Genomic DNA, 13,454 nt, shown 5'->3' with positions numbered 1-13,454 from the left:
TAAAGTATAGAAGGTGTAAAGGAATTGCATTCCAGCAAGCAAGAGATGAGAAGCTGCCAGAATAAATTAGCTCATACCCTGGAATTTCAGCACAGCATCTAATTAGCACTACTATTCCATGCAACTAGGGCCAAGATTATTTCCACCTGCCAAAATAAATCCCACTGCTACTAGCTGTCTGGGGACTTAGGGTTTGCAGCTGAGGGACCAACACCAGTGAAATTCCTCCAAACACTCAGAGATGTTGCCTGTTGCCCGCTATTGGCACATGGTGCAACAGCATTTTCTTGTAACAGCATTACTGAAGTTGTTTGAACAAAGCAGGAGAAAAAAACATCTTACTACATTTTAGACCTCTCCTCCCTGTGCTGTCTGGACGTGGCCAGTTTTTGAAATGTAGTGCTGCCAACCCCAGCTCCCACCAGCTGTCACAGGATTTATCAGTTAACTCAGGGTACAGTCTTGATGGCCGCTCTGGGGTATATTCCTGACCCCTTCATAAAACTCTCTTTTGACCGTACAGAAAGCAAGCTAGACATTAACCGGATACTCAAAGGCAGAAGACAATCTCTAATGACTGTTTTCACCCCCACTTTCTGCCTTCCTGCTACCTCCTAAATGAACAACCTCCCCCAACAGACTGTTGCAACTCTTGGCTGTAGTTTGGCCATACAGCAAGCTCTAGAGAGGTGTAGTTTCCTTGTGTGTGAGCCAGGCTGCCTTGTGAAGGAAATGTCTCCTGCCCTGTGTTCCACTGCTTTGAAGAAAACACACAGCCACCTCCTGCAGTTTGACCACCATGCTCAGGAAAGCATACAAGAAGCACGTACAAAGCATACAAGTTATTTTTAAGCCTTGACACAAAGGTGACCCATGCTGGAGGTTACAAACTCTTCCTATTTTATTTTTAAGCTGCACTTAGGGAGCATGGTCAGAAAAAAAAGCTTCTGAATCAGACTGCCTTTGTGCCAATTCTTGAACTATGTGGTAAAGTGACTTTAAATAAAAAAGGGATACTATACAGAGAAATATTTTCTTCCCTTGTTTCAAGATCTGCTTTCAGACTTTTCATCAATAAATGTAAGGATGAGGTATATACAACAAAACCCATATGAAGGTTGTACATGAGATAGCCTAAACCATCTCACCAAGAAGCCAGATCATCAATTATTTATTCCTCAAAGGCTATCTAAGAGATGAAAGAGCCTGTCAGTATAGTGCTTCTCTCTGCTATGCCCACTACACTCTGGTGAAGTCTTTCAAATGTCTTCCATCCAGTGTTTTGGTGAAAGCACTGCTGCTGCTAGCTGATCCTGGACCACTGCTGAAAGTCACTGCTGTCACAGCAAACAGAATGGAGGGTATCCCTCAGGCCACAACAGCCACAGAGTTTGAAATCTTCCTTTGAATCCATCCACCTTCCTCAGCTGCTTGAGATGAGACATTAGACTTTTATACTGAAGTGACTTGAGCACAAGTGATGCCATTTGGGTTTTGCCTTTTGTTTCTTTCATATGTTCTCTGTATTCTTCACATGTATATTTGTAACTCTGTCACCTATTGTACTAGTGACTAGTTTTCCCAGTACTTTTCCATGGCCTTTCCTTAAGCAAAAAGACAAAACAAATTCCAGAGCTCCAAGCCCCAGGAGGTACAAGCCCCTCTTGGTTCTTCCTGGGAACTAAGGCTGAGAACAACTCTTTGAGATACATTTCATAGAGCACAGCACAGTGCTGAAGGGGGGGCTCCAGAGAAGAGGCTTGACCTGGGGGGGGAATTACATCACCACTTGTCCTCCTAACTGGTGCTTTTAATCAATTATGCTAATTTCCTGAAACCTTTAAATGTGTACTCATCCCTGTAGGGGTGGGCTTTTGTAGACACCTTCCACAACTGCTCTTGAATGCCTTCAAATACAGATTCTCTTTTATATTACCTCCTTACTAAAATTATGTTGAGTTTCACTTCCAGGTTGAGCAAAAGGCAATACAAGCACGTAACTCCCTCAAGCCACCACTGCTGGAGCAGTAGAGGAACAGATCACAGCAAGGCTCTAGAGTCTTGAAACTAACACAACTAGGTTTCCTAGAGGACATTCATTGAAGATGAGAGATATCAAGATATCAAAATGCAACCTTTGGTAGCCAAACAGGACTGCTTAATACAGAACATTCAAAAATCCTCTAAAATCACACACAAAATCACTCACCCCGTGGAATTTGACACTGGGGTATCACTAATTCCTCTGCACAGGAAGGAAATTTCAGGCTTTTAGTTTACTGTCACCTTAGTTATTGGCAAATCACGCTAGATTTGAAACATCAGATTTCAGGCAACAACTTATAAGCCTGTTATAAGACAACAGGCTTATAAGACAATATAACAGGTTATAAGACAATATAACAACTTATAAGACAATTCTGTTTTGAAATAAACTCTGTTTCCACATCTCAATAGTCTCCTCATCAGGGCTGAAAGCCATTATAGGCCAGTTACAATATGGTGTTTAATATCTGCTAGTTACATAGGTAAAAAATTCCACACATGTGATCCCAAGCATTTCAAGGACCCCTTCATTCAGATCTGGCCTAATTTAGTGCATCCTTTATGATACTCAGACATCTTTAGAAATCTAGGACAAGTTCTATGCAACTGAAATAGCAAAATAAGGCAGGCATTTTCTAGAACTGCAGCTTGAAGCTGAATAATGTAATGGACTGCATCTCATGTATTTCTGAGAGATCCTGGGCCTAGGCTCTAAGAAGAAAAGAGAAATTCTAAAGGCTGAAAACAGCCAATTGTTTAGAAAGGCAGTAATTGAGGTGAGATGTTTTTGCAACAAACCTGCAAATATTGTTGTTTTACAGTCTGCTGGATGATGTAAGTGAAGACAAGACAAACATCCCTTCCAGACATTTGCAGCTAAAAACCAAAATGAACCCAAAAGAAGAAGCAGTGTATCAAAAAGTCACATGTACCTGCATTCAAGCCCTTTATTGGACAGAAGTAAAGGAACAGAAACATAGGATTTCAACTTCCAAGTAGTGAAGAGTGCACCAAACCACAAAGAAGTCATACTAAAGGCAAGGCTGGTTTTGCACTGGAGAGGCCCTGAAACTGAAGTCAGACATTTCTGAAATTCGTAATGCTGAAACACTTTTGGTTTTTGAACAGAATTAAATAGCTCAAAACCAGCAAGGGACTGCATGCTGTGAGATCTTAATAGTATGTCCTTTTTGGCTCATTGAGTTTGAATAGGAAGACATAAAATTCAGAAGTAAATGTACACATGTCACCAAAGGGAGTGTGCATAAAGTTTTCAATTGGTTTAGCAGTGACAGTACTAGGTTTTATGTCCTGTGCAATTTATTAACTGAGACTCTCACATTAAATGTGTACTGTTGTAGTAGCTGGCTTGTGACTAGGGAAAACACCAGGCAGCACAGACTGCTCCCCTTTCTCACCACCATTTCTAGCACACAACACAGGTCTTCACTGCTCCTTTGCAATTCTTTAACACTTAAAGCTGTGTAATTGTTGCAATGGACCTGGATTTGCCAGAATGACTGGCACCCACAGAGTCTATTTTCCTTAATACCTGGGGTAGTATTTTTAGGACATACTGGAAATGAATGAAAAGTAAGTGGGAAAGATGTATTTAACTGTGAGCCTCTTAGCAAGTAAAAGCTTTGGGGTGGGTCTTTCACGTTGGAGACTGCCAACAAGTAAAATATGTAGCACTATGCCTCCAATCTTGTTTTAGTAATTTACACATCAATCGGAAAGACAGCTGTCTAGAAACAAACAGAGATCTGGGACAGCAACACCAGAACAGGGCCATTAAATGTGATGCTTTAGATACTTGGTCAATACAAACAGTAAGTACAACATATAAATTACTTGAGTGCAGACATAGAAATTAACTTACTTTAAGCTGACCTATTTCTTTAAACTTGTAGACTTCAAATTCCCAGAGTTCTGTGTTTTTGCCAAGGATTTTCTGGCACTTTCTGCAAGAAAAATGAAAGAGATGAGAACAAAAGTAGGTACAGAAAGTAATACAAATGTGACAGCATTACTACAAGGATTCCTTCCTTCTCCCTATCATAACACTTGTTAAAGTGACTTATTTTGACAACCGCCACTTTAAGTACAGTATGCCAGGCTCTCCTCTCAAACCTTAAAATTTTGTTGCATCCAAGAGGATTAACTGCTTATTATGCATTCACCCATAGTGCTGAGGGCCATATTAGCTTTCATTGAATCATGGCATGGTTTGGATTGGAAGGGAGATTAAACATCATCTAGTGGAAATCCACACACCATAGACAGAGATGCCACCTTCTTGGTCAGCTTTATGAGTCTTTAATCTCTTTAAATTAAATTAAGTTAAATTAAATTAAATTTAAAAATAAAGTCTTTAAATTTCCCCTGAGAAAAACTGAACACTTAAAAAGATATGCTTATGCTTACATGTACATGAAAACAAAAACCTTGGGTAATTTCTGATCCTTACTTTAGATTCCCATATTTGACATTTTTGTTTATACCTACACAAAATCAAATTATTTTCTGATGCTCTTACGTGCAATGACACACTAATAAACTGAGTTTATAAAAATCCAAAGAAAACCTTAGTCTTGAAAATCTAGTGTGACATTGAAAAATCAAGGCTTACTTTCAAAAATATATGCCTCAATTCCAGTTAAAATTTACAGCAAATTTTAGGTAACTACAGGCAAAAAAATATATGGCACTGCAATACACCTCTATGTTTTGAAACTTCAGAAATTCCAAAACACAGAAAATCAACATCTGCAAAAACATCAAAATCAAAAATTTGTTTTTGCTTTTCCCTACACAGACACACTTCAGCCAGCAAAGAAGATCTTTAATACTAGGTTACCGAGCAGCCAGGTCGTACTCTCCTTTCTCCATCAGGTGATTTATATAGGCTAAGCCAATGTCCTAGAGCAAATGAAAACAGAGAATTAGCTCTAAAAGTCTGGAAGTGAACTACCTGACTACTGTACAGAACTACGGTAACAGTAGTGCATACAACTGGAAATTCAAGGCCCTAAGTGCATCCCTTGATTCTCCTTTACCAGTAGGGCCCACAGAACAGTCAATACAAAATACGTGCATAGACTGCTCACAGTTTCAACTAAAGGTGCTCTTTTAAATAATTCCCATAACCTCACTGGTGCTGAGAAGATACCACCTCTAATTATTAAGGATTGTTTGAAACACATAGCTGATCTTGCTGTGCTTGAATTAATTCCAAAAAAAATCCACCAGTCATTGTATAAGACATGCTCTTTGTCAAAACAATTTGCAGAGAACGGCAAAAAGTTGGTTGAGAATATAAATCCTAATGCTGCTCAATAAAGTAATTACTGCGAACTTAACAAGATTATTAGTTATTACATACCAAATTTTCTTTCTCAAAGTTCATCACACAGGTTTGTTGTAAAATGTTTCTGATATGCATTTAATATATATTAAAAGTTCGGCATGAGCCTCCTAATGTAATCTCAACACTCATATCCATTTTGACACAGCCCAGTGTACTGATTGCATAGCTTAAGAATCACATCACTAACAAAAGCACATTGTTTCTAGAAAGAAAAAAAAAAGAGGAGAAAAGAAAAAAACAAAACTGTACAATGAAGTCCTTGTTTCTTAAAAAAATTAAACGTTTGCATCTTCTGAGGCACAACATTTCTTTGATCCATATCAAGGAAAGAACTGACCATAGCAGAATATGAATAGGGGTGTGCAACAACTTCAACTGGTAAATCTACTACAAAGTTAGAAAAAAAATGGACATACACAAGATTTTAGGATTTCATTACGATAGGAACCACCTTCGTATTTTCAACTTCACCATTCTCAAGAAAGAGGCTGACAGAAATCGTCATTCTCCAGTGGACCAGCTTCCCAGTGAACAGAGAAGATGGTTAAGGAAAAGAGATGTAGATCTGGCTGTTTTAGGATCTCTGTGCTCTGCTCAAGAGGTGCAGAGGAGCAGTTGATAATTACTTCCATCTAAAAAATCCCCAAGACTACCAGACTTGTCAGGTACTCTGAATGTGGTGTCACTAGGCAGTGAGAGCATGAGTTGTTTCAAATCAGTGCACCACTAATCCTTCACTTAGGGCTTGATGTCAACAATTTGTTTCCTCAACACAGTCGGCTGGCTTTTGCTTTAGAGACCAAAATCTCAAAAACTGCTTGTATTTCACTGAATTTAATCATTTATTGCAGAGCAAATTTCTGCAAAGCAAAAAAAAAGCTGTGGGGTTTCTTTATTTAGTTTGGTGTTTGCCTGTCTGGCTTTCTTTTTTTCCTCCTAATGCATTGCCAGGATTCCCTTTAACTCTTTACATCTTTTGCAAGGGTCACACAGTAGTTTTGTTAAATGCAAACTCTGTGATAGGTTATGGCATGCCATTTAAATCTTGATTGAACTTCTGGACTACACAAGAGTATAACTTTTTAAGACATACTGATATACAGCATGCTTATAACACCAGTACTCTGGCCAAAAAATTAAACACATCTTCAATATTTTGTACAGATTTCAATTTAAAGCAGCATCAGTATTAGTGAATTTAAACAAAGCAAACAAACAAAAGATAAATTAGTGACACTTTTGTGTCTATTACACCATTTCCCCTTTTGTTTTAAACATTGATACCCTTTGTTGCTCTGTGAAAGGGACTATAAACATAGGAAATAACTATGTGTGAGAAAAGGAGCATCTCTTAAACTTTTTACAAAATCCTGTCACGTTTATGAGGTATAAGTTAAGGGGAAATTTGTCACTCCTGCCAGCAATCTCTAATAGTGAAATACTGTGTGTTACTTCAAACAACAGTAAATTTAATACAAATGTAAAAGCAAACAAAAATCCCCATCAGTAATCAGAGAAATGGAATTCTCTTCCTTTCAATGCCAATAGCACCTTCATAAAATGCAGATCCTTTCATGTTTTATGGACTAACAGCTGAAACCAAGAAATCGGATGCCAGTTGGAGTATGCCTAACAGTTATTTCCTGGTGTTATAAAAAACAGGGAATGTATTTGTTGCATCTCATGGCATTCTAAAAGAAAGATGATATTATATTTTGAATATAAGTTTTGAGACTTACCAAAATCTTGTGCTTTTTTATGGTTTTTTGACTGATCTCAGCTGCCATCAAAGCTTCCTATATTCAAAAAGGAGAAAACTGAGATACCAGTCACATACACAAACTTTCAATACAGAACTGTATAAATCAACTCTTTTTCAGAGTAGGGTGTTGGAAGCACTAGAATTTTTAAGGCCATGGTTGGATTAACAGCTTTGAATTCCTACCCAAACAAAAGCAGTCAAGCAAAGAGCAAACTACTTTTGTTTCCATCTGGGTTCACTCCACATTATTATATTAAGATCAAATCACAACAAAACACACAATGCAATCACATTTCATCATTTTCAAAAGAGACCACTTCACTACCAAAACCTGTGAAAAAAATCAACAGGAAAAGGGGTGAATGGGGAAAGCTACCTGCCAGTTCCCCAGCCCAAATGTCTTCTTCAGTCAGAATGATTTTTATTTAAGTGTCATTTGCTGTTCTCCTCCTTCTATTTTTTTCAAATGTATAGAAAAAAGTCTGGCACTTTTACAAATAAAAATGAAACCTTTAAGATATATCATAACAGGCCTGTCTACTAACTTGAATGGCTTTCATAAAGGCACACACAGAGCTGTCACTTGCAAATTACTGGAGTCTTCAGGGACCAAATGCTGTGATTTACATATATTGCAAAACTACACTCATCATACAAGTTTGCTATTCCAATGGAAAAGCATCCACAAGGACTAAACAAATCTGCATGAGAAATATCATGATTATATTAGCAAAAGCAATACATGCTGAATGACTTTTCCACATTTTTTTTCTTCTAATGGGCACACAACAAACATAAATTAGAATTTGCAAGTTAACTTTATGCATCATAACTAATGTTCTAAGTCAATAAATACAGGATATTAGAATTCAGACCACTGTGTGCGTGTTCATATGGTATGAAAGAACTTATTATTACTGTTTTAGGTGTTTAGATATGCATACTCAAACATCAGTATTTACACAACCAAATGGTGAGCTGTTTTTTTTCAAAGAGAGCTGTATACCTTTGTCTTTTAATATTGGATGAGCTTTATTGTGAGCAACACTACTTTCAGCAAGTGCAGGTACAGTTTAAGACCATAATATTTTACTTTTAAAAGCACAGCTCATTAGATAACTCTTCTGCTATTCTAAAGCCAAAACCCAGCTTTAATAATTTTCAGTGTGAGCTAATACATTTCATAACTGATGATGAGAGCAGTATTTTCAGCATCTAGTTCAACTACCTCACTTGAGTCAAATTTTGATTAGTTGTTTCAGTAGTGAGACTAACTCTGCAAGAGATGGAGTAATGCATAGTCAAGTCCCATCCTTTACAAGCATTTACTCAATCACTGTAGGAACAGAAATATCCAATCCAAATGACTTAGCAAATTCCATCATCCTACTTCAATTTCCAAACAAGGAAAGTCTGAAGGAAAGAATGATGTAAAAATTACTTCGTATTTCTTCTTTTCAAGAAGCCAGTCAATGTGATCATCCTGGTCCCGCTCTTTGGCCACAACCACATCTCTTGGGCTGATGATATAAAAAAGCGATTCACCTTCCGAGTACTCTGCAAATGCATACACAGTTTTAATATTTTTACTATATTTTCTTTAAGTAAAGTTCTGCTTTTTAGCATACCCTCGAGGGGAATTTACAAAGAGGAAGACAGCAAAGCTGCTCCTGCAGGACACACTAGTTTGGATGCTGTATTCTCCAATAAATTAAAAGTGGTTTAAATGGCTAAATATATTTTAAAAAACCACTACAACTTATTGCAAATTCTGATTCATCCACTATGTGCAAACTTTATGATGGTTTAGAACCCATTATTATACTCTTAGAGGACTATTACACTACACAGCCTGCAATAAACTTATCCTTCCCATCAAGGTCAAGGCCATCAAAAGCATAAATGATAGATGCCATAACCCCTGGGGACACAGTACATCATTACAGCAATGCATTTACAATGCTGCAAGTTAAGGCTATATGTATAATGCATTTTCTTACACCATAAGCCTTTATTTTTGAGTAAGCTGAAAGAAAAAGTACTAAAAGGTCAAATCAAATGCAAAAGACAACTGCTCTAAATAGTTATCATTTGGACAGAGCCATGAAGAAACATGAATACTTTGTAGGTACAGAAAAGAAAACCACTCACTGTCCAGATGAGTTTCTATAAACACATACAAATACACTCCTGAAGTGATAAGCAATTCACAAAATAATGCTTGTCTTAAAAACATACATAACATTTAGACTTTTCAGGTAAACTAAAATATTCATAAAGCATAAAAGTACAGCTCTGGGCATCAATGTTCTGCTTTGGAAGATGTACAAAAAACCCCAATTCTACTGATAGCAGCATTGATGTTTTTGAGGTCAGGAGCAGATATACTATATTTCTAGTGGCTTAAGGGCATAGATGTACACAAAGAGGTTTGCCAAGCCTATGATTTGAAGCATTCTGGCAGAGGAGATACTTAAAATTCAGATTAATGGATTTTAAAAGCCAGAAGAAATGCTTCTGTAAAAGACAGGCTACATAATCTTCACCAAGGAATTCTGCATCAGCTTTGCCATGCATTTTTCTGAGCTACAACATACAGATCAGAAAACTACCCCATCTTTAAAAGACAGCATATATTGTGCCAGGGCTTAATGTCCCTTCCTGTTACATAATTAAACCTATCTTGTAGGTGGAGCTTGCCAAAATCCAGTTCCTATTAATTCCATTTTACCATTTGAGGTCTGTAATACAACTGGCAGCTTTGTCAGTACAGAGAAGCTAAATATCAATGGGCCCCTTTTAAGTTGACCCATGTACATCTTACTGTTGAAATGATACTTATTCAATCTTTCCCTCTAGAGCAGCTTTTCCAGACATTGTGCCACTCATTTCATTATTCCTGAAGCCTCTTGTGTAAAAAGAACTCCTATGGATCATATGTTGAATAAATCTTGTTCAAAGATATTGCCTTCGACAATACTGGATATTACATGAGGTATATACTTCTGCCTTCTCCAGTATGTCTGACCTAATAGATGGCATTAAAATCATGATGTTTAAATACACACATTTATTTTCTTTCATATGACTGGTTCTTGTGGATTTCCACTCTACACTTCAGTGTCATAAGCAGTTACAGCTGTTCAAGGAGATGACAAAAAAATGACATAAAAATGAAAAGGGAGGATAAGTACACCCAAATCTTATTTTAAGCGGGTCTGAAAACAAAACAAAACAATATTGAGAATACCTACCTAAATGATAATCACGACATTCATTCTCCTGAAATCCTCGTACTGTTAGTGCATCAGAAGAGATCTCTTCACAGGACTCAGGCAGGGGTTGTACAATATCAAGTCTAGGCCTTGCACAACACTCCACTTCCTAGAAAAATGACACCTTAGTCACTTCCTACATGATTTACCTTAGCAATACCAACTGGTGGTCATCTATTTGAAATTGAACAGCTGCAAACATTCACAAACGTGCAGTACTTTGCACTGGCTACTCAGCTGCAAATCATATAAGTTGCAAAGCTGTGCTCCACAGAGTAATTGCATCTGGAACTCAGAGGGAAGCTACTCCAAGTTACCCAAGTTACTCTTTGATTGCTTTCCTCGAAGGAGACCAGTCTGGAGGAGGAGGTATAGATAGACATAGGTCCAATCCTACCCCTGAGTTTGCTCACTCCTTCTCTGCTCTTGGACACAGAAGTTTTCTGGGCTATCACAGATGACTATTAACTGTTTCATTCAACAAGCAACAGAACAATTTAGAGCACATACCCAGCTGGGCTCCTGCCCTGAAGGACAGAGCTCTATGAGCCTGGTATTCTGGTATTAATTTTATTTTTTTTTAAGCTGGTATTTGATAGGCAGCCATCAGCAGCAGGGAAAATTTAATCTGAGAATAATACAAAAACTTTGCTGTTCTGATGAACTTAGAGTAAAATGAACTTTCAAGTGCAATGTAGGTGGCTATGGTAAAATGACATAATGGATTTTCACCTTCTGTTCAAGTGAAACTGCTGTCTTCAACTAGCTGCTTTTTTAATTAAGTCAAGGTCCAAGACAATCCTGAAGTTTTCTACTTCAGGCTGTGAATTACAGCAAAATATAGAATAAAAGACCAAGAACATACAGAAAGTGGATTTAAACAGCTCTAACTTACTCATTTGGAAGTAGCACCACTTGGGTCTTTTCTCAATTTAACTATTCCAGGAAAAAAATACCCAAACCAAAAAAACTTTCAAAGCAAGTTCAACTGTGATCTAATTTGGAATAAGTAAGAAGCTGTCATTTGCAAGCTGTGAAATCAAATGTAGGAAGACAAGTGTTCCTTGCAACTAAAGGACACTTTTGTAGTGAGCAGCAGTTCTGCTGCAAGCTCAGGCAGTTTGGGCTCCACACGAACAAGACAAGTGAACCAAGACACTAACAAAGGAGTTCCCATCACAACAGGACACAGATGCACCATCAGGGACAACTGTACCTCTGTTTCTCCTACAGCTACCCAGAGAACTGAGAAGTTAGTGAAGTCCAGCATTTGGAGTTTGTTTAAAAGGCTAATTAAAAGCAAATACATGAGAAAAACTTTTTCCTATGTTCAATTACCATTATATCACCTGAAATTCCCTTTTCATCTTTCTCTCCTAAAGCAATTAAAATGGTTTTAACCTTTAGCAGTCACCACCTTGTTTACACTAGCTCCTTTCCTGTACTACTTTTTCATTAGCAGTGGTGTCCCAATTTCCTTGCTCCCTAGCATTTCAGCCACCTCTTCCTCCCCCTTCCTTTTCCCATTTGTCTGCTTTCTTGTCTTTCACCGACTCTCCCACACTGTGCTGTCTCTTTTGGGAAACATTGCTGTGACATTATTTTTCTCCTTAATATAAATAAAGAAATAATAATCTGACATCCTGAAGTAGAACTAGAAGCTAACCCCACTGATTTCAGAAGGCTCATGCATTTGTTTGAACCTACAGCATTTCATTGCCTAGCAACTCGTGCACCCAGTTTCTTAAGGTTACTATGGTGATGGTTGTCTAATGCAGACATGCTTATCAAAGAGATGATCAAGAGCATCTGCCATTCTCACACTGCAGCTTCAAGGATTTCCTCCACTGCCTTGCCTTTTATTTGGCAATACGAAATCAATGTTGGAGACAGACACGGCACTTGTCCATGCACAGTAAAGACAGCTGACAAGAATTCTAAATTCTACCTCTCCACACATGGATCTGATGGTACACAACTAAAGATCTCAGAAGAACGGGAGACAATGATGCCACTCACTCACAATCATTCATTCCACTCCACAGTCACTCTTATGCTTGAGTTGATCAACTTCCCTACTCTTGTTTCTTTTGAGATACAGTGTCAGCAAGCTCCTCTTATGGCCAAACAAGATTCTTTATTTCTTCTGGTGCAGAAACATCAGGAAGAGAGAAAAGGAGAGAAAAAGGAGCTGTGTGGGGGGGGGGGAGGACGGACAAAGGAAGGAAAAAAAGAGCAAGAAGGACTAGCTAGAGACCTTCTCTGCATTCTGCAAGAAAAGAAGGAACCCAACATGATTTCTGAGAGGTAAGCACATCAGTCTTCAACATCACCTCCACTGACCTTGTTTTATGGATCAGAGACATTCCACTGTTCACTACCAGCAGACTACAATTTTTTTCTTAGATAATCATATTTGTATGACTAGTTTAAGCCCCAACTCACAGGCCAAATTAATGTTGTGAAGAAACTCTGAGATAAAAAAAACTACCGTTTTTTCGGAGATCTCCTTTACATATGAAAGTATAACAAGCTGGTCACAGAGAGGTGCAAGTCCACTGACGTAGAATTCGGTGTCAAATTGGAAAACTGAAATACAGGAAAGAAAAACAGACTCAAAACCATGAAAGTGTATGAACTACTGCCTAAGAAAAACTTGCTGATTTTCAGAGACAATCAACACCATACAGCACCACTTTAGAGAACTGAAGACTCAACACATGTAACAAACCCAGAGATTTCCCAGTTGGATCAAATGAAGATCTATATTTAACAGATTAAATTACATTAAAGTTTGCAAAAGGAAATGTTTGTGCTCCAGGTTGTTAGAGATGAAACATCTGAAATGAAGGTGCAGTCTGATTTTCAGTAATCACATTGAAAAAGGAAGCAAAACAAAAATCAAACTCAATAAAATAAGTGATAAGTAGTACAACTTCATTGGTTTACATATCCATAGCATGTTCATGTGGCCATAAGAGAATTGCACCTGCTACATCTA

General features: G+C 37.8%; 1 protein-coding gene across 2 annotated transcripts in view; it reads right to left on the bottom strand.

Annotated features, from left to right (window-relative positions):
• The window catches only part of VPS41 (VPS41 subunit of HOPS complex), a 109,216-nt gene that overhangs the window by 22,569 nt on the left and 73,193 nt on the right, over window positions 1-13,454 (bottom strand). For both annotated transcript variants that reach the window (XM_059477746.1, XM_059477756.1), the window contains 6 exons: window positions 12,945-13,042; window positions 10,433-10,562; window positions 8,620-8,735; window positions 7,156-7,212; window positions 4,907-4,968; window positions 3,929-4,010 (listed from right to left, as the gene is read on the bottom strand). In XM_059477746.1, the coding sequence (XP_059333729.1) occupies window positions 3,929-4,010; window positions 4,907-4,968; window positions 7,156-7,212; window positions 8,620-8,735; window positions 10,433-10,562; window positions 12,945-13,042 (545 nt within the window). The remainder of the gene's footprint in view (window positions 1-3,928; window positions 4,011-4,906; window positions 4,969-7,155; window positions 7,213-8,619; window positions 8,736-10,432; window positions 10,563-12,944; window positions 13,043-13,454) is intronic.

This window comes from Ammospiza nelsoni, chromosome 1 (genome assembly GCF_027579445.1).
Source record: "Ammospiza nelsoni isolate bAmmNel1 chromosome 1, bAmmNel1.pri, whole genome shotgun sequence".
NCBI classification, from domain to species: domain Eukaryota; kingdom Metazoa; phylum Chordata; class Aves; order Passeriformes; family Passerellidae; genus Ammospiza; species Ammospiza nelsoni.
The sequence above is the reverse complement of the archived record's forward strand: the minus strand, read 5'-3'. Positions and strand labels throughout refer to the sequence as shown.